General features: G+C 51.4%; 10 protein-coding genes across 10 annotated transcripts; 8 read left to right on the top strand and 2 right to left on the bottom strand.

Annotated features, from left to right (window-relative positions):
* Positions 1 to 475: 475 nt before the first annotated feature.
* Positions 476 to 5,661, top strand: PC9H_006259 (uncharacterized protein; the record flags this gene model as incomplete). Its single annotated transcript, XM_036775810.1, has 19 exons — positions 476 to 574; positions 641 to 810; positions 919 to 1,049; positions 1,105 to 1,291; positions 1,346 to 1,479; positions 1,534 to 1,774; positions 1,828 to 1,955; positions 2,010 to 2,166; positions 2,222 to 2,352; positions 2,406 to 2,637; positions 2,698 to 2,828; positions 2,884 to 3,252; positions 3,308 to 3,389; positions 3,445 to 3,570; positions 3,621 to 3,757; positions 3,814 to 3,995; positions 4,052 to 4,399; positions 4,452 to 4,934; positions 4,987 to 5,661. The coding sequence occupies 19 exons, from the start codon at positions 476 to 478 to the stop codon at positions 5,659 to 5,661; spliced, it is 4,143 nt and encodes a 1,380-aa protein (XP_036631829.1).
* A 292-nt stretch (positions 5,662 to 5,953) lies between these two features.
* On the top strand, positions 5,954 to 8,210 carry ATG20 (Sorting nexin, cytoplasm-to-vacuole targeting pathway/endosomal sorting; the record flags this gene model as incomplete). Its single annotated transcript, XM_036775809.1, has 8 exons — positions 5,954 to 6,217; positions 6,279 to 6,347; positions 6,398 to 6,664; positions 6,721 to 6,967; positions 7,023 to 7,156; positions 7,211 to 7,744; positions 7,805 to 7,957; positions 8,058 to 8,210. The coding sequence occupies 8 exons, from the start codon at positions 5,954 to 5,956 to the stop codon at positions 8,208 to 8,210; spliced, it is 1,821 nt and encodes a 606-aa protein (XP_036631828.1).
* Positions 8,211 to 8,379: 169 nt separating this feature from the next.
* On the top strand, positions 8,380 to 9,350 carry PC9H_006257 (uncharacterized protein; the record flags this gene model as incomplete). Its single annotated transcript, XM_036775808.1, has 5 exons — positions 8,380 to 8,508; positions 8,571 to 8,725; positions 8,795 to 8,876; positions 8,946 to 8,970; positions 9,034 to 9,350. 5 exons carry the CDS (start codon positions 8,380 to 8,382, stop codon positions 9,348 to 9,350), a joined length of 708 nt encoding a protein of 235 aa, XP_036631827.1.
* Positions 9,351 to 9,616: 266 nt separating this feature from the next.
* Positions 9,617 to 10,658, bottom strand: PC9H_006256 (uncharacterized protein; the record flags this gene model as incomplete). The annotated part of the gene is made up of 7 exons (XM_036775807.1): positions 9,617 to 9,694; positions 9,753 to 9,835; positions 9,904 to 9,971; positions 10,031 to 10,094; positions 10,148 to 10,222; positions 10,276 to 10,473; positions 10,532 to 10,658. The coding sequence occupies 7 exons, from the start codon at positions 10,656 to 10,658 to the stop codon at positions 9,617 to 9,619; spliced, it is 693 nt and encodes a 230-aa protein (XP_036631826.1).
* Positions 10,659 to 10,806: 148 nt separating this feature from the next.
* On the top strand, positions 10,807 to 11,751 carry TIM23 (Mitochondrial import inner membrane translocase subunit tim23; the record flags this gene model as incomplete). The annotated part of the gene is made up of 4 exons (XM_036775806.1): positions 10,807 to 11,122; positions 11,297 to 11,440; positions 11,498 to 11,608; positions 11,669 to 11,751. The coding sequence occupies 4 exons, from the start codon at positions 10,807 to 10,809 to the stop codon at positions 11,749 to 11,751; spliced, it is 654 nt and encodes a 217-aa protein (XP_036631825.1).
* Positions 11,752 to 11,920: 169 nt separating this feature from the next.
* On the top strand, positions 11,921 to 13,452 carry PC9H_006254 (uncharacterized protein; the record flags this gene model as incomplete). Its single annotated transcript, XM_036775805.1, has 8 exons — positions 11,921 to 12,262; positions 12,338 to 12,357; positions 12,411 to 12,490; positions 12,542 to 12,656; positions 12,711 to 12,848; positions 12,906 to 13,148; positions 13,203 to 13,309; positions 13,376 to 13,452. The coding sequence occupies 8 exons, from the start codon at positions 11,921 to 11,923 to the stop codon at positions 13,450 to 13,452; spliced, it is 1,122 nt and encodes a 373-aa protein (XP_036631824.1).
* Positions 13,453 to 14,052: 600 nt separating this feature from the next.
* On the top strand, positions 14,053 to 14,541 carry PC9H_006253 (uncharacterized protein; the record flags this gene model as incomplete). The annotated part of the gene is made up of 4 exons (XM_036775804.1): positions 14,053 to 14,113; positions 14,173 to 14,317; positions 14,373 to 14,458; positions 14,519 to 14,541. 4 exons carry the CDS (start codon positions 14,053 to 14,055, stop codon positions 14,539 to 14,541), a joined length of 315 nt encoding a protein of 104 aa, XP_036631823.1.
* Positions 14,542 to 14,971: 430 nt separating this feature from the next.
* On the top strand, positions 14,972 to 16,301 carry CYT1 (cytochrome c1; the record flags this gene model as incomplete). The annotated part of the gene is made up of 7 exons (XM_036775803.1): positions 14,972 to 15,064; positions 15,120 to 15,161; positions 15,217 to 15,413; positions 15,476 to 15,773; positions 15,824 to 15,971; positions 16,033 to 16,218; positions 16,270 to 16,301. 7 exons carry the CDS (start codon positions 14,972 to 14,974, stop codon positions 16,299 to 16,301), a joined length of 996 nt encoding a protein of 331 aa, XP_036631822.1.
* Positions 16,302 to 16,471: 170 nt separating this feature from the next.
* On the top strand, positions 16,472 to 18,168 carry PC9H_006251 (uncharacterized protein; the record flags this gene model as incomplete). The annotated part of the gene is made up of 5 exons (XM_036775802.1): positions 16,472 to 16,570; positions 16,618 to 16,862; positions 16,918 to 17,786; positions 17,842 to 18,017; positions 18,067 to 18,168. The coding sequence occupies 5 exons, from the start codon at positions 16,472 to 16,474 to the stop codon at positions 18,166 to 18,168; spliced, it is 1,491 nt and encodes a 496-aa protein (XP_036631821.1).
* A 127-nt stretch (positions 18,169 to 18,295) lies between these two features.
* On the bottom strand, positions 18,296 to 18,774 carry RPL30 (60S ribosomal protein L30; the record flags this gene model as incomplete). Its single annotated transcript, XM_036775801.1, has 3 exons — positions 18,296 to 18,362; positions 18,415 to 18,562; positions 18,642 to 18,774. 3 exons carry the CDS (start codon positions 18,772 to 18,774, stop codon positions 18,296 to 18,298), a joined length of 348 nt encoding a protein of 115 aa, XP_036631820.1.
* Positions 18,775 to 19,151: the final 377 nt, after the last annotated feature.

Here is a 19,151-nt window from a genome sequence, read left to right as displayed (position 1 = left end):
TTGGTTCATGCCCATGTGCCTAGTTGTAAGGCTAGTGGTAAGGGTCGTCAATGTGGTCTCCCCGCAAGCGACTCTCGCCTTCGCCCCCGAGTTGGTTCGGTTCATGACCTCCTGGTGGTAAATGTAACGGGAGGTGCGAATATGCACCACGCATCGTACTTGCGTCGTACAAAGTTCAAAGAAGGCCTCTCAATAGAGAGGCCATGCTAGTCTTCTCTTCTTCTATACTGGGCGGGATACATTAGGAAGATTTGAAGTAAAGCCAAGGAAGCATATCTGGCATGATTGATCGCTGAGTTGATCTTAGCTGAACCAGATCAGCGTTGAATATCGAGGGTCCTCGATTCTCGATTCTCCACCATTTTCTGAGGGCGATATTCGGGGACTGTATAAAGTCTACTATGGCGGCGTGGCCTCCCCTTGAGACTCTTTTCTCTTCGTCCTTTACGGATTTCTATCCTCGCGGTTTTCAGCGATGAGGACACCCTCAACAAGGCCGCAGGTGCCGCTAAACCTGCTTACTTTCGCTTCCTTGTCACTCGTTATTTCTGTACTTCTGTCCTCTGTCCCATCAGTGAGTGACATTCGAGGGGAACAAAAATGCTTATCAGTAATTCTAATGTTCGCTTCGCTTTGACAGACCGTGGCATCAGGCCTCCAACACAGAGCGCCTGTTCACGCACACGCACACCACCACAAGCATTTGAACCGCTCCAAGCATGCGGAGGATGTCATTCGCCACAAGCGCTTCAGTACACACCACGGCAAACGTGCACTCCCTGAAGGATGGGCAGAACTGGGTTGCATGTCGTGAGTTTCATCAGTCAACGCCCCGAACGCGTGCCCTTATCGCAGCGGCTTGCCCCTTCACTTTTGAGAGAGAGGTACCGTGTAGCTAACCACGTTTGTGTTTCTCAGTGATGGCCCGGGCCCTCGTACCTTCATCGGAGCCTCAGAGGCTACCGCCGATATGACACATGAATCGTGTGTTGCCTTCTGCGACAGCCGTGGTTTTATCTACGCTGGAATTGAATTCGGGAACGAGTGCTGTGCGTATATCTCTCACCGCTTTTGAGTGAGCTTTGGTTGACACAATCACACCAGATTGCGACAACTTCATACGCAATACTGGCGCACTTGTCGAGGATGGCTGCAGCATGCCGTGTGCCGGTGACGAAGAGCAGATCTGTGGCGGTCCCAATCGCATGACCGTCTTGAAGAGCGATGCCGAGCCCCCTGTCCTTGCCGAGGTTCAGACCTACAATGAGTGGACTACAGAAGGTTGTTATACGTATGTCCTGCGCGTTCTTTAAGCATATTTTATCATCTCATTCTATGGCGATAGTGACAGTATCAGTGCTCGCACCCTTCCTACAGCAGTTGGCGTCGTCAGCGGCCCTGTCACAGTCGGTCGGTGCATCGACACTTGTCAAGCTGCCGGGTTCTTCTATGCTGGTGTTGAATTTGGTGCTGGCTGCTGTACGTAAATCCTGTCGCATCGCTGGACTTGTTAACAATTCATCATTCCATCAGATTGCGGAAATGCCATTGCCAATGGTGCCCCGAGCGCTACTGGTTGCGACATGCCCTGCGCCGGAGATGTTTCTCAGCTATGTGGTGGCGCTGATCGCATCAATGTCTACAGTCGTCCAGGCGCTCCCAATCCTCCTGGGGGTGGCGAGGGTGAGGGGGAAGGAGAGGGTGAGGGAGGCGGAGAGGAAGAGCCTGCGACCCCTCAAAACGTTCCAGGATGGGCTCACCTTGGCTGCCACACGTATGCACACGCCTTTTGACCGACGACCCCATACCTGATCATCTTTCTATAAGCAGTGACACAGTCGCAGTGCGCTCCTTGACTGGTGCTAACACCGCTAGTGCTACAATGACCCCGGCAACATGTGCCGCCTTCTGCAACGATTTCGAATATGCTGGCCTTGAGTATGGTGCTGAATGCTGTAAGGCTCTGTTCCCTATTTCTCTGATTTTGGTGTTCAAAATTTCCTATGTAGTCTGCGGCAACACCCTCGGCGGAGCCTCTGCTGCTGACGGTTGCACCATGCCCTGCGCTGGCGCACCTGGCGCTATGTGCGGGGGTCCCAATCGCATGAACCTTTATCAAGTCATTCGCACTCTTCCAGTGGGATGGAGCGAAGCTGGTTGCTACACGTGAGTATTGACTTATATGAGGCGTGTTCATCTATCTCAAGGTACCCCATTGCAGTGATTCCGTCGCCGTCCGATCGCTTACGGGTGCCAACACCGCTGGTGCTGACATGACGCATATGAAGTGTGCATCCCATTGCGCCGGCCTTGGCTTCATATACGCCGGTGCTGAGTACGGTGCTGAATGCTGTGGGTATCCCTCATCGTTCTCGCATTCGTGCACTTACCGGTTGCTAAACTAGTCTGCGGAAACGAGCTTGCTGCCGGCGCTGCCGCTGATGCGGCGGACTGTAACATGCCGTGCTCCGGAGATGCTGCCCAGTTCTGCGGTGGCCCCAACCGCATGAATTTGTTCGTTAGCGATGGGACACCACTTCCCCCAGACCCAGAAGATCCTGAGGAACCACCAGAGCCAACTGGCCCTGCCGTAGAGGTTCCTGGCTATGGAGAATGGACGTCTCTGGGCTGCACAATGTAAGTCATTGTGAACATAACTCCCGGTGCTTGGTTCCCTCACACTTGGAACTTTTACAGTGATAACAATCCCGGCCGCAGCCTCCCTATCGTTATAGGCGTCCCTGGCGCCATGACTATCGAGAAGTGCTTAGATGCATGCTTCAACGCTGGATATGGCTTTGCAGGAACTGAATATGCCGCTGAGTGCTGTATGGTGCTTCATTCCTTGAATCATAGTATTTGTTACTCACTAGATTCGTATAGACTGTGGCGAAGCTCCTGCTGAAACTGCCGCTCCTGCTGCCGACGGGTGCAATATGGCCTGTGCTGGCAACGCTGAGCAACTATGTGGTGGACCCAATCGTTTGAACATGTACTCTTATGGCGGCGATGATCTCCCTCCCGTAACTCCTCCCGCGGGTCCTGGCGATCCACCGACGGAGGCACCTCCACCAGTGACTGAAGGCCTTCCCGAACCCTGGCACTACGCCGGCTGCTGGGTAGACCAAGAATTCGGCCGTATCCTCACCTTTGGTATCCCCGATGTCCCCGATCGCACCGTCGAGCAATGTGTCAATACCTGTAAAGACGCTGGCTATACCCTCGCTGGTCTGGAGTATGGTGTCCAATGCTGTTAGTTTCTTCTCCTCGTTCCTTCTCCTCACCCATGATGCTGACTCTCGCGCAGTCTGCAGCAATGAAGTCCGTTATGCAGGTCGCCTTGCAGACAACGACAATGAGTGCAATATGCCTTGTGGTGGTGACGCCGAGTAAGCCTTTATTCACTGCGACTCCATACATACACTTCTTACGCACCCTCCGAAGGCACGCTTGTGGGGCTGGTAATCGTTTGTCGATCTACTCCTCCACTGAAGAAGTTGCTGTCTATCCTGTTCCTACCGCAAAGACAGAGGGATTGCCTGGCAACTGGGAGTATCAGGGATGTTTCGCGTGAGTCTCTTGTTAGTTTCTCCACCCTCCACGTCACTTATTGGTTACAGGGAGCCCGCTTATCCTCTACCAAGGACGTACCTCCACCAGATTGTATATGAGACCGACATGACGGCAGAGGGCTGCCTCAACAGATGTGCCGAGTACGGCTATCTCTCTGCTGGCTTCGAGTTTGGTAAAGAATGCTGTGAGTCAACTTGCGCATCCGTTGGATTCTGTATACTCATGGGCGATAACCTATAGACTGCGGCGACCCCGAAGATGTTACAACACGCGCGACTCCCGCACCAGAGGTTGATTGCAACATTGCTTGTAATGCTGATCCCGCAGCCATTTGTGGCGGCCCACTACGCATTACCGTGTACAGTTGGATTGGCGGAGGAAACACTGTCTGGCATCACCCAGAAAACACCGGCCATTACGAGGTATGTAACATTGATCCCCTCCCTGCCGCAAACCCGTCATCTAATGTAATCCACAGTTCCTCATTGGCGCCCCCATGGTTGCTCTGCAGACTACGCTCGGTATCAACAACAAAGTCACTTTCCTCGAGAAGCTCGGCTCTGGCCCTGAGAACTCCACTCACGCCTACGAACTCGACTATACACTCGCTAATGACGTCGAAAAGGCATGGCGCGAGATGCATGTCCTTACCGATATCTTCTGCTCTGCTGGCTCTATCCTCCCTGATAAGGCTGGTCGTCAACTCAACGTTGGTGGATGGTCTCTTGATTCCACATTCGGCCTGCGTCTGTACTCTCCCGACGGTTCCCTCGGTGTCAACGGCACCAATGATTGGGAGGAAGATGTCACGCGTCTCAGTCTTCAGGTAAGCCTTGCCAACTTCGTCTTGGGGATTTCGTGGCTGACCATGTCCATAGCGTGGCCGTTGGTATCCTACATCCATGGTCATGTCCAATGGCAGTATTGTCGTCGTCGGTGGCCAAATCGGTGCCAATGATATCCCCGAGCCCACCCTCGAAGTCCTTCCCAAACCCGAAGGCGGCGCTACCTACCTGTACATGGATTGGCTAGAGCGCACCGACCCTTGGAATCTCTATCCCTTCATGCACGTCCTTCCTGGCGGTGGCATTTACGTTCAGTACCACAACGAGGCCATCATCCTCGATCCTGTCACCTTCGGTACCGATGTACAACTTCCAATCCTCCCTGGCGCTGTCGACAAGCCTGGAGGACGTACGTATCCTCTTGAAGGCACTGGTGTCATGTTCCCTATCCACGCACCATATACCGATCCTGTCACTATGATGTCGTGCGGTGGCTCCGACGACTTCTACGGACTGGATAACTGTGTTACTATTCAACCTGAAGTCGAAGGTTCGACATGGACAATCGAACGCATGGTTAGTGCTTACTCATAACTGATACGACTTTTATCTGATATTTTCCCCTCAGCCCTTCCGTCGCGTTATGAGCAACATGGTTGGCTTGCCCGATGGCACTTTCCTCATCGTCAACGGCGCCCGTCAAGGTCAAGCCGGCTTCGGTCTCGCCATCGAGCCGGTCCTCACTGCCCTCCTCTACGACCCCTACCAACCTCTCCACGAACGTATCTCTGTTCTAGATACTACCATCGTCGCCCGTATGTATCACTCAGAGGCCATCCTCCTCCATGACGGTCGCGTCATGATCTCCGGTTCTGATCCCCTCGATCCACGATTCCCCGAGGAGCATCGCGTCGAAGTCTACATCCCTCCCTATCTCGAGTCTGGCCTCCCGCAGCCAACGTTCACCATCGTAGACACTGATTGGGAATATGGTGTGGCGTACACTGTTGTCATCACGTCCGCTACTTCCATTAACATTCGCGCTTCCCTCATCGGCGCCGATACGAGCACCCATGGCAACAACATGGGTCAACGCACGATATTCCCTGCCATTAGCTGTGTTGGTCTGGTCTGCCAGATCACCGCTCCTCCCGACAACAAGATTTGCCCACCTGGATGGTTCCAACTATTCATTCTTGACGGTCCTACACCGTCATATTCAGTATGGGTCCGCATTGGTGGTGACCCTGCGCAGCTCGGAAACTGGCCTAATATCGAAGGCTTTGAGCTTCCTGGTCTGTAAATATGACTGTCGATTTTTTTACTGTACATAGACCCTCCTTCGGAAATGTTGCCTTCTTTCCCCCCGTTCGTTCTGTTTGTTCTGGATTTTGCTTCATTCTTTACTGTGGACTCGATAGAAATTCTACATAATGTCAGCACAAAATGAAATGATAATATGTGGTTTAGCTCTTTGGCTGCAGTATCTCCTAAAGTGAACGCGCAATTCAGGGGACTTCCATAGACGTGACTCTGGGAGCGCCTTCTTGCTTACCCCTGTTCTCTTCACACAAACGACGAACTCAGCGACGGCAATGGACACATTCGAGGACGAGAATCCCTTCGAGACGGAGGAAACGAACACTTCGGAGGCTTCTTCCACGTCCAAAGTTGACCTCTCGGAACCACCGTCGCCTGCGCATCGGCCTGCTCGACTGGCGTCGCCGCCCACTTCGCCTCAGCTTTCTCGTCCGTTTCCGTCTCCTGGGACCCGTCGACAGCCAGCTACGAACTACAAGACGGACTTCTGCTGTGCTCGCGACAGGTTCTTGCACTCTGGGGAAGAAGTGGAGATATTGGTGCGCATTCCGTTCCACTTTATTGCTGTGGAGGTCCAACCGAGACGCTGCGGAATGCTAGATCACGGATGCACTGAAGACGACCATTAATTCATCTTCCCCGTACATTGTCTATGTGATTCGAACAGGGGTACGCTTGTTTGACAGCTTAGGCATTCGTTCTGCTCATGTGCATTGAAGAATACAGAAGCGCACCATCGGTACTCCGAATTCGAGTCTTTGAGGCTGAATCTATCCAAGCTGTACCCTACTTTGATAATTCCACCGATTCCGTCGAAGCAAACCATTGGCGACTATGCGATAAAGCAAGGTAAGGCTAAAGAAGACGCAGCAATGATTGCGCGGCGGAAGCGCATGCTGCAGACGTTCTTGAACAGGATAGCAAGGCATCCTATCGTCTCAAATGAGCACGTATTCCACCGTTTTCTGGATGGCGAGGTATCATGGGTACGTCGTCGATTATATCCGTTGCTCTGGAATCTGTAACCTATCTTCAATCTCAGACCGAAGTCCTGAATTCTCCCCCACTCTCCCTTCTGCCTAAGAACATCCTGCGCGCTCCTTCTCACAACCCCACCGATCAGAATGCGTCTCCGGCTTATGCTGCGCTACCAAATCCATCTGCTGCCCATCCCCTACGGAAGCCTGATCAACGATTCTTGGATTCCGAAGCCTTCACATCCAAGTTCGCAAATCACGTAAGTGGTCCCATGGAAAAGGTTACTCGCCGGACGATCAAGCGGTGGTCAGGTAAGCGACCTTCTTGTTCTCTCGGTCCACCATCACTAAGGTCTCTATGGTGGAGATTATGCACAAGACCACGCAGATCTCGGCGCCGCATTGAACGGAGCTAGTCTGAATGAAAGCGGCCCTCTTGCTGCTGCTGTTGAGAAGACTGGTCAGGCGGTCGACGCAACCTACATGTCGACGACGAAATTGGTACGCTATTTTTAGATGTCTCGTGGCCGAGCGCTGAAATATCCACGACCATAGCTACAAGAGTTGGAGATGAATTGGGCGGAGCCAATGCATGAGTACTCGCAATTTGCTTCCATTATAAAGAAGCTGCTTGCCTATCGACACCAAAAACACGTTCAATATGAAATGACGCAGGATGCTCTCGAGGCAAAACGCGAGCATCTAGAGGAGTTGGACAAAAGTGAAAGAGAAGCCCAGCGCCTTGCGGAAGCCTTGGGTCGAGGCAGAGCCAACGGCTATGGTTCGCCGACCGTACCCCATTCTGAGACACAAGCGACAGAGGGTGAAACTATTCGAGATGAAGTCGAAGGACCAAACGCCGACGCACATGACGGAGAAGTTCATGTCGGGAGTCCCGGCGAAACCACTTCTCCCTCGTCGTCATATTTACCACCTCATCCTGGCCCTAACCCTGCGCGAAGGAAGACACGCGCGCCTGGGATGGGATTGCTTAACGCCTTGAACTACACCCTGCACGGTATGATGGACGTTGACCCAGAGACCGCCCGAAGAAATTCAATAACCAAGACGCGGGAGACGATATCGCAAGTACGTACACGCTTTCAATGGAGCTATAGCTCAATATTGATATTCTGTCCTTGGTTATAGCTCGAAGATGCGTTGCATCTCTCGGCGCAGGACCTGAAATACTCAAGCTCCACGATTCAGGCTGATCTTGACCGTTTCCAACGCCAGAAAGTCGCAGACTTACGAGAGATGGCGATTAGTATGGCGCGAAGCCATAGGGATTGGTGCAGGAAGGTGAGTATTCTCCCCTCGTTCCTTCCACCAGCCGGAATCATTTTATTCCGCTGCGATTCGGTTTCAATACTCATCTTATCTTTTACGTCTACGCGGCCAGAACTTGGAAGCTTGGGAAGAGGCAAAGAAAGAAATTGAAGCTATCCCTGACCACCCCAACAAGTTGCCGCAGCAAGAACCAGCCCATGGAGCTCCAACTCTTCCTTCAAACGGGGTTAGGAGAGATTCCACTGCCACGGTCAACGGCCGATGAAGCCTCGTCCTTCCCGTCGGGACAAATATATGAAAGTTTGGTGGGACAATTAGATACAGGACGCATAGTTATTATATTTCTTTCGTTGTTTCGCATCTTGGATTTGTTTTGTTTGCCACCGTCGGAGTACCGCCTAAGACTACCTGAATAGGAACAACCTCGAATCTAAATGAGCCCTTTAACAGCTTTCGCCGACATCTCCAAGGATAGCGCACTGCTCTCTCTAAATAGCACAACTACCTTTTCGCATGTAGGACCCATTGTCCTTATTTTGGTGGGCTTGATAGGCTCTGGAAAGGTACGACGATTGTCTCGACTTCTGCTGGACAAGGACATCTGTGAATTACTCCTGAAATCCAGTCCACCTTTGCACAAGCTTTGCAGCAGTGTTACCCGCGCTTCCACAGATGCAATCAGGATGACTTAGGAGATAGGCGTCAGGTAGAAAGTTTAGCTCGCGGCTGTCTCCAGCAGGGTTTGAATGTCTGTATCGACCGCACAAACTTCAACGAGTCGTGAGTACACGGACACCCAAAGCTGTTGTGTATCTCAGATGCGCCATGACTGATGACGGTATATTCTAGTCAGCGAGCGTACTGGATCACCATCGCCCGCGAATTTCCCGGCACAAGCGTTTGGGTTATTGTTTTCGACACACCCTATGAAGTAAGTTGGGCGGCATGTTCCATTTCATCAGTTGTCCTTTAGGGGTTCTGATATCGTGGCTGTTTGCAGGAATGCGAGAGGAGACTTGGTCTGAGTCAGAGCCACCCCTTGTCTCCCATTGAAAACAACCTAACCCAACATTGAACGCACTGTGCAGGGACGGGGCATCCCACTATAACATCCCCTGAGCAAGGGTTATCCATTCTTGCTCACTTTGCGTCAGACTACAGGCCCCCAGCTCCTCACGAAGGCTACGATCGCATCATTTCTTTGAAGGCTTCGGACCAGCTGGCCGGTGTTTATACCCACTCAGACGTAACAAGTATCCTCCAAAGGTTGCAGGATTCACCGCCAGTGACCCGGCCAATCGGTGGGGTTCATACCGCCTTTCGAGGTCGGGGATACACGCGATATCGCGGCCAAAGAGGATCCTATCGTGGCGCAGGGCAAAACGGCAGAGCTCGACCTTGGTAATGAATGACAGTACAGCATACCCCATACGCACTCTGTAATCGCCTGACCCATTAAGAGGTACGATCTTCTAGATGTAATGATGACAGTGATGATTCTTGCTACCGCAGCGCACGGTCGCCGGACCCCAGGCCTTGTAGCGCCACTCCATGCAGCACGCGTTTCCGCGGGCGATGAGGATGCAAACAATTAGAGCAGGTTCTTTTTCCCATTTAACTTCCCCAATACAGCCCCAACTCAGATGCAGCGACCAGGCGGAGCCCCGACCGTCATGACGAGCCAGAACTAGAGTCGGAGTCTGGTTCTTTCGCCGCCTGCATCCTCTTCCCCAGAATCTTTGCGCTAACCTTGAGTTCCCGAGTCGGTCAGCGCTAGCAGGAGCTTAACGACAAGGTTTAAACCTACATTGCGGATGTGCATCGAAGCGCGTTCTACGCCATGTTTCTTGCTATGTTCGTAGTATTCCACCGCTTCTTCTAGGTGGCCGGCTGTCGCAATGATTGATGATCCATGAGAATGGAACAATAAAGATGACGCAACATGAACTGGTACTGACTGGCTTCGAGAACAGCAGCTAAGTTGAAGGCAATTTCAGGGTCCTCCGGAGAAAGTGAGGAGGCGATACTGTTCCCCGCAGTGCGTTAACGTTTGTCATACCCCGGAATGCTGGAAGTGATAGATACCGCAGGTGGTGTAATGCAAGGTCCGGTCTCGCCACAGGTGACACTATGTAGGCACTGGCCAGATCTGACAGCGTGATAATTTTGCTAAATGTGAAGAAATTGCTTCCGTGCACTAACTGGTATGGGCATCGGGGCTGGACGGCTGGAGCGCTATTGATTCTTTCCATGCAGCTATGGCCTCGTCGAATTCCTCTGAGTAAATTTATTCAGCTCTACGAAGCAAACCAGTAGATAATGAATCGTACTAAGATGGTAATGTGTGACCCCCAAATTGAATAGGGAGCTCGCATTCCGCTTGATTTCTGTGCTACGCCGGTAGAGTTCTTTGGCAGCTTCTACATCACCTTCTTCCAATTTCGTAGTCCCCTGCTCAAGACAGCGCAATGCCTCTGCCTCGGCAGGATCCGAAGCTGTAGAGTGCGGGGTTACAGAAGTAGCCCATCCTATCGCAAGACCATGGTTTCGTGAGCCAAAGCTCTATTCTGCAAGTCCGAAACTCACTTCTGGCTGATCGAAAAGTGTCCAAGTCCCTGGTCCTGGATACGACCGGGCCAAGACATTCTCTACGAGGATGGACGCGCGCAATCCGAAGGAAGTTTCCAGGAAACGGCCGTAGCCAGCGTAACATTTGGCCAGAAATATTGAAAAGCTACCAGTCAAGCGGCGCAAGTGAAGGAGATATTCGCAACCAGGTCACGTGCGGGGCACACACACCGCCGCGCCATTTGAAAATTTGACCAAGTCACCTTCGCTACTGACCACCACCACCGACCACAATGTCCTCGCAACCATCGCAGTCTGCCCAAGACGGCAGCTCCTCGTCTCAGGACCCCGCGTTGTTGCTCAAATCTACGAACTTTTCCCGCCCGGAAGGTTCTGCTGCTCCCCAAGATGCTGTAACTGCCTCAGACCTTCTCATGGCCGCTTACGACCCCGCGCGGCTGCATCCTTTGGCCCAACTCGGGGACAAACTTGACTACCTGCTTCTTGATGACGATAAGACAACAGATCTTCCTGGCGCCGGTACTGCAATTCCTTCCCGAGGTTGGAGTGATGACCTTTGCTACGGAACGGGTACAATGTATCTTAGTGGTGCGTATAGATCTCTTTCACATTGCCTCTTTTGCTTTTGCGAGTGTGCTTTTTTGCTCGGTTCCGGCCTTGTTTTTCCTCCTGCCAATCTCTCTCACCTTATCTTAATCTTTTGGAAAAAACCTCCATTCTTATTGTTTTCTTTCCGTCACATGTTGATGTTTTTTATCCTAGGTTTGGCCCTTGGCGGCGTATGGGGAATAAGGGAAGGTGCTCGAAGGCCTCTGGCCGTCACAAATACGCGGTTACGAATCAACAGTGTGCTCAATTCCGTTACCAGGAGAGGCACATTCATTGGAAACTCGGCAGGTGTTCTCGGTCCGTCTGCGTTCATATCTCCAATATATTTCTGTCCTGACGCGCCTTTAATGATAGCTCTTGTGTACAATGCGGTCAACTCTTCTATTGACGCGGCACGGGGAAAACATGATATAATTGGTAGTATGGGAGCGGGCGGCATCACAGGCGCTTTGTACAAGTCAACGGGTGCGAACTCTCTCCACGTTGTAATGTAATGATGATTGTTGATACCTTTGCCATTTATAGCTGGAGTTCGACCTGCGATGGCAGCAGCTGCCTTCATGTCAGGCGTGGCAGGAATATGGAGTTACGTCAAAAAGAGCGTTTGATCCATTTAAACCCTCTTTCTGTAGTTTATGTTCTTCTTAATCCCCTATTTCGGTTCTGGTGTCGGGGCATATCCTGTGAGCCATCTATATAGAATCCACAGGAAGGACTGACATTCCGTATACTTCGAGCATTTAGTACCCGTTCCTTTGGCTACTACGGGCGTGTCCTATGTCAGGGACCCCGATCTCGGCTGAAAAGCAAAACTTTACTTCTATCTATTACACCACTGCTTTCGCTCAAATGGAATTGGATAACACCCCTTGTCCCAGTTGCATAAATAATGCGTCCCCCTCCGCGATATTTTACCAAAATTCCTCGCAGCGAAGGTTTGACAACTCTCTGATGTCTGTTGCTACCCTCTTTGCTGGTGTCTGTCGACCGCTGTCGAGCTCCCCGCAAGAGGCCGAGGGAGTCCTTCTATCTAGAGGTTCCCTACATCTGGAGCCTGAGTATCCATCTGAACTAACCTTCAGTAGACCGTCGGCTAGCAGTTGTCGGGGCAACGCTAAGGTAAGATTTTGCGGCCCATACGGTATCGGTCTGACCTGCATATCCTAGCATCACCTGCGTCCCACTTGTATCCAGTCGGACCCGCACCTTACTTTGTCAGTCTCCGAGATCTATCTTCTCTTTTGTTGACCCAATGAAGACTTGCCAGCCAACCTGTACCCTCTACAAAAACAAGAACACCATCTCTACAATCATCACCTAGCCTCAGTCAACATTCTGTCTCAAACAGTGGGGACTCCTCCCCGCAGACTTCTGCCACTTCGCTGTATTTTTCATCAGCCGGTACTCGTTCCAGCCGAAGCACGCCTTCGAGCCGGGATTCCTATTCTCCGCCCCACTACAGAAGACATCCCCTCATTCAGGTTTCCTCCTTACTCGCGGACTCTAACACTCGGTAAGCGTTTATATCATGTCAATGTTATACCCGGTGGTAATTAAGCCTTGACAGGTCATATCACCTTGAGGTGGTCCAACACCCCCAAAAAACTGCAGACTTCGGTTCAGCGAGTCTTTCTCGCCTTCCGTTGACTCCGCCCATCGTTGTTCAATTAATTGTCACGGACCCTTCCGGGAATTCCATCATCCCGTATGTGCCTTTGGAGACGGTAGTGATCATAATACTTACGAATTTTTTATTCTGCAGGGAAGTAGAACTACCTTTCCTGATCGCGCATCTATCCCTTCTGAGCGCAGACGGGCAGAGGCAGTTGGATATGGGTTCCGCGCCAGGTGGAGATCTGTCTCCACCTATTCTGTACGGCAATCTGGTGTCATCCGTGCATCAACTAGAAGACCTTCAAGGTAACATGGGAATGTATTTCTTATTCCCCGATGTCAGCATACGTTATCGCGGCCAATTTCGCCTGCGCGTCAATCTGATGAGACTGTACGCGTGAGTCTGTGTTCCTCTCTATGATTCATTCTCAACTGCTTGGCCTAGTATGGATCAAACTGGTCGGATGAATATAACTCCCGAAGGAAGCGTTCTTGCGGATGCAATCACTGGGCCTTTCGACGTCGTCGCCTACAATGAATATAGCGCTGTCCGTGAGTTCGATTTCCGCAATTGACTAGACACTTAATTGGGTTGATCAATGACACACCTTCGTATAGCCCCCACGCGTCTCACTCAATGGCTACTTCGCCAAGGGGCACGATTGTCGACCCACATGTCTAATCCTAATCCTTAGCGCCTCAGCCCTCTGTCTACACAACCTGGACCGGATATTACTGGATATTGAACTGGATATTGATATTTTCTGTTTTCTTCTCTATAGGCTGCTTGGGTAGATCCTTGTTTATTCGTTCTTTTGTATGTATTGTTTATGGCCGTCCACTGGGCTCGGTATTATTGTATTCTACTCCAAGCTTTGAACATTGCTTTGCCTCATGTTCTGCCAGATGGTTGCCGTGATGTTACGGACTGATTGACACAAAAAATATCTATCAAAGGCCTTAGGCTAAGCGGAGAGAGAATCCATTACGATAATACTGTGACTTTTCCATCGGCATATCCAATATAAGGTTCTCAGTGCATTACAAGCTCAGCTAAGTTCAGTCACCTCGCTGTGTGAGCCCATTGCTCGGTATGCTGAGCCTAGGGAGTCGTTGCAAAGAAGTACCTACTCAGCCTCACTGAGCTTCCAAGACCCCAAGTTATGGAAGCTTGGCCTTCCGGCCGAGAGTAGCTGACTAAGCTTACTGCGGTCATGCGGAAAGGTGGGATAACGCCGGGGATCGCAAAGCACTCACCCTCTTCCTTGTACCACTACCTTCTCTCGTCTCAGACCATGTCCGCCAAAGATTACTACAACAGCGGGGCTCCCCAACAGCAGTATTACCCACCTCCTGGTGCGCTCACTGTTCGGCTTGTCTGAGGAAATTTTGGCAGCTAACCCTCATTCCGTTAGGTGGTGACCAAGGAGGGTATTACCCGCAGCAGCCCCAGCAGGCTTATCAGCAAGGATATGGTGGTGGAGGCTACGGTGGCCCCCCTCCCCAAGGATATGGAGGCCCAGGTTATCAGGCCCAACCCCCTCCTCAGACGGTCATTATGTAGGTTCCTCCTTGGCATCATACATGTCGGATTATCTGACCACTTTCTCCGCAGTCAGCAACAACCTGAGAAAGGCGGCGGTGCCTCCACTGGTTGTATGGCATGCCTAGCTGGTTGCTTGTGCTGCTGTTGCGCTGAGGGTGCGTCCTACCATCGCGTGTGCAGTGCAATGCGAAACTAACCTGTGCTCTGGTATCTAGAAATCTGTGATTGCATCTTCTGATTCTGAGAATTTTTGTTGCCCTCATGTCCTGCCATGATGCCTCGTGGGAGGCCGAACGACCTTTTATGCATACCACTTTTTGATTTACGTCCGGCTAATATGTAGCCTCTAATTCTACATATATTCTGTATGTGAACGTGAACCTTCGGATATTGAGCGGACTCCGTCTGAATGCCTCGTTCCATCACCGTGCATCAGGCTGGGCTATTTGCGTCGTGTAGCCTGCACTGAGAAAGAAATTGGCATAGCCAAGTGGGCGCCAAGCCAATTGCCTTATTTGAGTGCCAGAAGTACGAACAGGGAAAGAGCACGTGCCTCGAAATAGCGGGGCAGTGATTGGCCGCACAACTCCGGTTCATCCCGCCCAAATAATTGTAACGAGCGTGACCCGTCACTCTCTTTCCTCCGTTTTCAAAATATTGCATTCGAAATGCTCTCGAGGCTGTCGGCGGCAGGCCTCAAACCAGCTGCTTTGTTGCGCTCGGTGAAGAACTCGAACATCGCATCAGCTTCCAGGTCCTCGGTGAGCTGGTTTGCGTTTGAACATAGGGAAAGCCAAATAACATTGGAACTACAAGGCTCGCTTTGCTTCGGGTTCAGCATCCGCAGGTGCTGCTGAGGTATGTACAGTCCTCGTATTATTGGTTAGTGAACCAGGTTTGATAGCTTGCGCAGTCCGCCTTCTACTCGCGGACCGCCCTTGTGTCGGCCTCACTTCTGACCGCCGGGTCGATTGCCTGGTACACTCATCTATTTGGCTCCCTACCCTTCATCGGCGAAGTGCACGCAAGTCATCTCAGCGACGAAGGTCTACATCCAACTGCGTACCCATGGCCGCACAATGGTCTGCTGGATACCTTCGACCACGCTAGGTACGTCCGACCTAACCCCTTCTTCCGACCATTGCCGAGACGCGTTGTTAACGATGTATCAGCATACGACGAGGATACCAAGTGTACCGCGAGGTGTGCGCAGCATGCCACTCGCTAGATCGCATTGCATGGCGCAACTTAGTTGGTGTCTCGCACACCGCTGACGAGGCTCGCGCATTGGCGGAAGAAGTTGAATATGAAGACGGTCCGAATGACCAGGGCGAGATGTTTCAACGCCCAGGAAAACTTGCTGATTACATGCCGCGACCATATCCGAACGAAGAAGCTGCGCGTGCCGGTAATGCTGGTGCAATGCCCCCTGACCTCAGTTTGATCATCAAAGCTCGCCATGGTGGTGCAGTACGTCTTTAATTTCTTCTAACCCGTGCAATGTACTGATAGCGTACTAGGACTACGTATTCTCTCTACTCACCGGTTACATTGATCCCCCCGCTGGCGTCGAAATCCGTGAAGGCATGAACTACAATCCGTACTTCCCCGGCGGAGCTATTTCCATGGCTCGGGTCCTGTTTGACGGCCTGGTTGAGTACGATGATGGTCAGTGCAATCACGGTGCTGTTGTTAGCATCCGGTGTTAACATTGACTTTCCACGTACAGGCACCCCTGCAACAACGTCCCAAATGGCCAAGGATGTCGTGACATTCTTGAACTGGGCTGCAGAGCCAGAGCACGACGAGCGAAAGAAGTACGGCATCAAGGCCGTGATACTGTTCTCCACTCTTTGGGCTATCAGCATTTACGTTAAGCGCTACAAGTGGGCACCTCTCAAGAACAGGAAAATTTGTAAGTTCTTGCGTCTTCCCCAGCACGTCCATGTCTCATCCAATACCCCAGTCTACAACCCACCCGGCAACAAACTGCACTAGATGGAAGTAGATGGGTATTATCACGAGTCCGTCGACTTATATAGCTCGATAATAATGCAGATCCTTTCTGTTTCCTATAATTGTTCGTGGGACCCGGTACATATGTCCGTGAGACCGGCGTGATTGTGTCATGTCGAAGTCACGCGTCTGTGTCACACTTCGTAGTAGGAATGTCTTTTCGCGATTCGACTGTTGCAATCATTGAGACCGGCCGAACCGTTGTTCGGGCAGGATTAGGACTTCATGATTTACTAAGGCCACCCTCTGTCGTACGCGAATATTGCTCCGTACCGTCTCTCTCTTACGCAACATCTAGGAATTCCAAGCGCGCGTGGGTTTGCGCAAGAATGGTTCAGAGCCGACCCTCGTGAGCCCGAATGGCAAGCAAAAGCTCTCGAAATCCGTATCGATATTGCCACAATATGCTAGTACGGCGCTAGTCCACGATTACCTAGTAGGGAGTCAGCTCGACGAAGCCCTTGCTGCTGGACAGGACATTGCCGTTTCGTGGCCATTCGCAGATGGGACTGTTCGAGACTGGGTGCAGGCAGAAGCTCTATGGTAACGTTAGACTCGACCCTCTTGCCTTGGCGTACTTAACCCGAAGATTGAACAGGAAATACGCTTTATTCAATCAACTCCAGCTACGGCGAACGCAAAATGAATCCCCTGTGTTGCTGTCTATGTTCTCCGGGTTGTCAAGAAGCGATTACGAAAGGACGTGTCAGTTGTTTTTCGAGCGACTCAATGTGGCTGGGTTCTGCCTAGTCGAACGACCTATGGCGCAGATATACAGCTCGAACACCATTACTGGGGTGGTCGTCGATATCGGTCACGAAAAGACTGATGTAACGCCAGTGCTAGACGGACTCATCATTCACAACGCGCGCACGACCTCCACGCTCGGTGTCCGTGATTGTCAGGCATACCTCGCCAACCTTTTACGTACCAATCAAACCGTCATGAACGCGTTCTCGCCCCCAGAATCGCCCCTCGAGCCAGAAGCCTTGAACAACCTGCTGCTGGACCTCGTGAAACAGATAATGGAAGACGGGTACGTCAAGGTCCCTTCGGACGGAGAGACAGCTGTCGTAGAAGATGAGGGCATCACGGACATCGCTGCCATCGTGGTGGCTGGGAAGGAAAAGGCGGTGATTGAGAGTGGAATGAAGAAGAAGGCCAATGCAAAGGCATCGGCGGCGGAACAGGCCAGGGCTCGCGAAATCGAGGCACTGGATTTGATTACAGTTACTTTCCGTGAGAAGGAGGTGACCTTGGGGAAGGAGAGGCATCGATTCTGCGAGCCGCTGTTCGACCCATCACTCTTGCAAGGGCTCCCCTCGTATCATCAATGTGCCCGTGGGTCTGATATCTTATCGCTGCAAGAAGTCGTAGGCAAGTCAGTTGCCTTGGTCGAATTCGACCAACGACAGTACGTGTGGCAAGGACTATTTGTCACAGGCGACGTTACGCGACACGTCAAGGGTGCGTATCTCAACGGTCTCACCATACAGCTAGCTCATTCTATTCTGTTCTTTAGGCATTGGTGTGGCGTTGCAATCTCGTTTAGCACCATATCTCTTGGCCAATTCGGACATACAGACGGACGTTCAAGCAAGGGTCATCCGGTTGACGAATGTACCAGAGTATTACCCCGAATATAGGGATACTGGGAATGGGTACGCTGCATTTTTAGGTGCAAGCATTGTGGCAAAGGTAGCCGTCCAATCCACCCTTGACATCGATTTCGCTCACGGTTTCACAGCTTTGCTTCAACGACTCGAGTAGCAAAAATTATGTATCAAAAACAGATTACATTAACAAAGGCCCTCACGCAGTGATAGAAATGGCGCCGACACTGTTGTAACTTTCGAGTCACAATACTTTATACGGCAAACATCTGGCGTTCAATGATAATCATATGGCTTGATATCGGGAGACCATGTACAATGAATGAGCTTTGCATGAAATATCGACTACGACTTTTTGGACAACTAAGCGGCCTCCCCACCAGCGAAGTTGAGGAGATCTGAGTCTCCTGGGTCCGTGATGGTCATAACACTGCGACAACTATCAGTGTCGATATATACGGGCGGAAAAGTCCAAAACTCACCCGACACGGAAGAGCTTTCCGGCAGCAGTGCCAAGCGCGACATTGGTGCCCGAGAAGTGGTGCACAGTCGTTTTTGAAAGCATGGCATAATATTCGATTTCAGATTTGCGCAGAGGGGGGCAGTTAGCGGCAATGAGAATGAGTTTGGCTACACATCAAGTCAGTTTAAGGGACCTTCTCAGCCTCGCGCTCCAGCCCCTGGGGAGACCATAAAGAGATATGCTCACCTTTGCCGTTGCGCATTTGCTTGAGCGCGGATTTGTACCCCAGGCTGTATTTGCCCGATTTCACGACAAGGGCAAGACGGGCGGCGATAGACTCGCTGGACTTTGCGGCCTTGGACTTCTTGGTGGGGGCCATTGATGATGAGCGTCGGGGTCGGTGGTCGGTGGTGGTGTCGGTTGTCGATGAGTTGAATCTAAACTTTTCCTGGTCTGTGTACAAGGCAATATAAGGTTGAAGCTCAGACACGGCAATTTCCATTCCATAATTAATAAGCGCTCAATTACTTCCGTGTATCACTGGCAACTTGGTACTGGCAACATCATACATTATGGGTCATGAAACAGGCAGAGGGACTAATGTGTGGTTGATGAACTGGACGACACGGTCGGGTGGACCGAGGCCTATGCAAATAGACTTTGTTCACTTGGTATAATGCACCAAATACCAGAATCACTGTGGTTTTGTACTTCCTTGGGTACAAATCTGCATGTAGGATGCGAAGCGAAGATAGG

This window comes from Pleurotus ostreatus (genome assembly GCF_014466165.1).
Source record: "Pleurotus ostreatus strain PC9 chromosome Unknown scaffold_4, whole genome shotgun sequence".
NCBI classification, from domain to species: domain Eukaryota; kingdom Fungi; phylum Basidiomycota; class Agaricomycetes; order Agaricales; family Pleurotaceae; genus Pleurotus; species Pleurotus ostreatus.
Note: the sequence above shows the minus strand (reverse complement) of the source record. Positions and strands in the feature narration are given on the sequence as shown.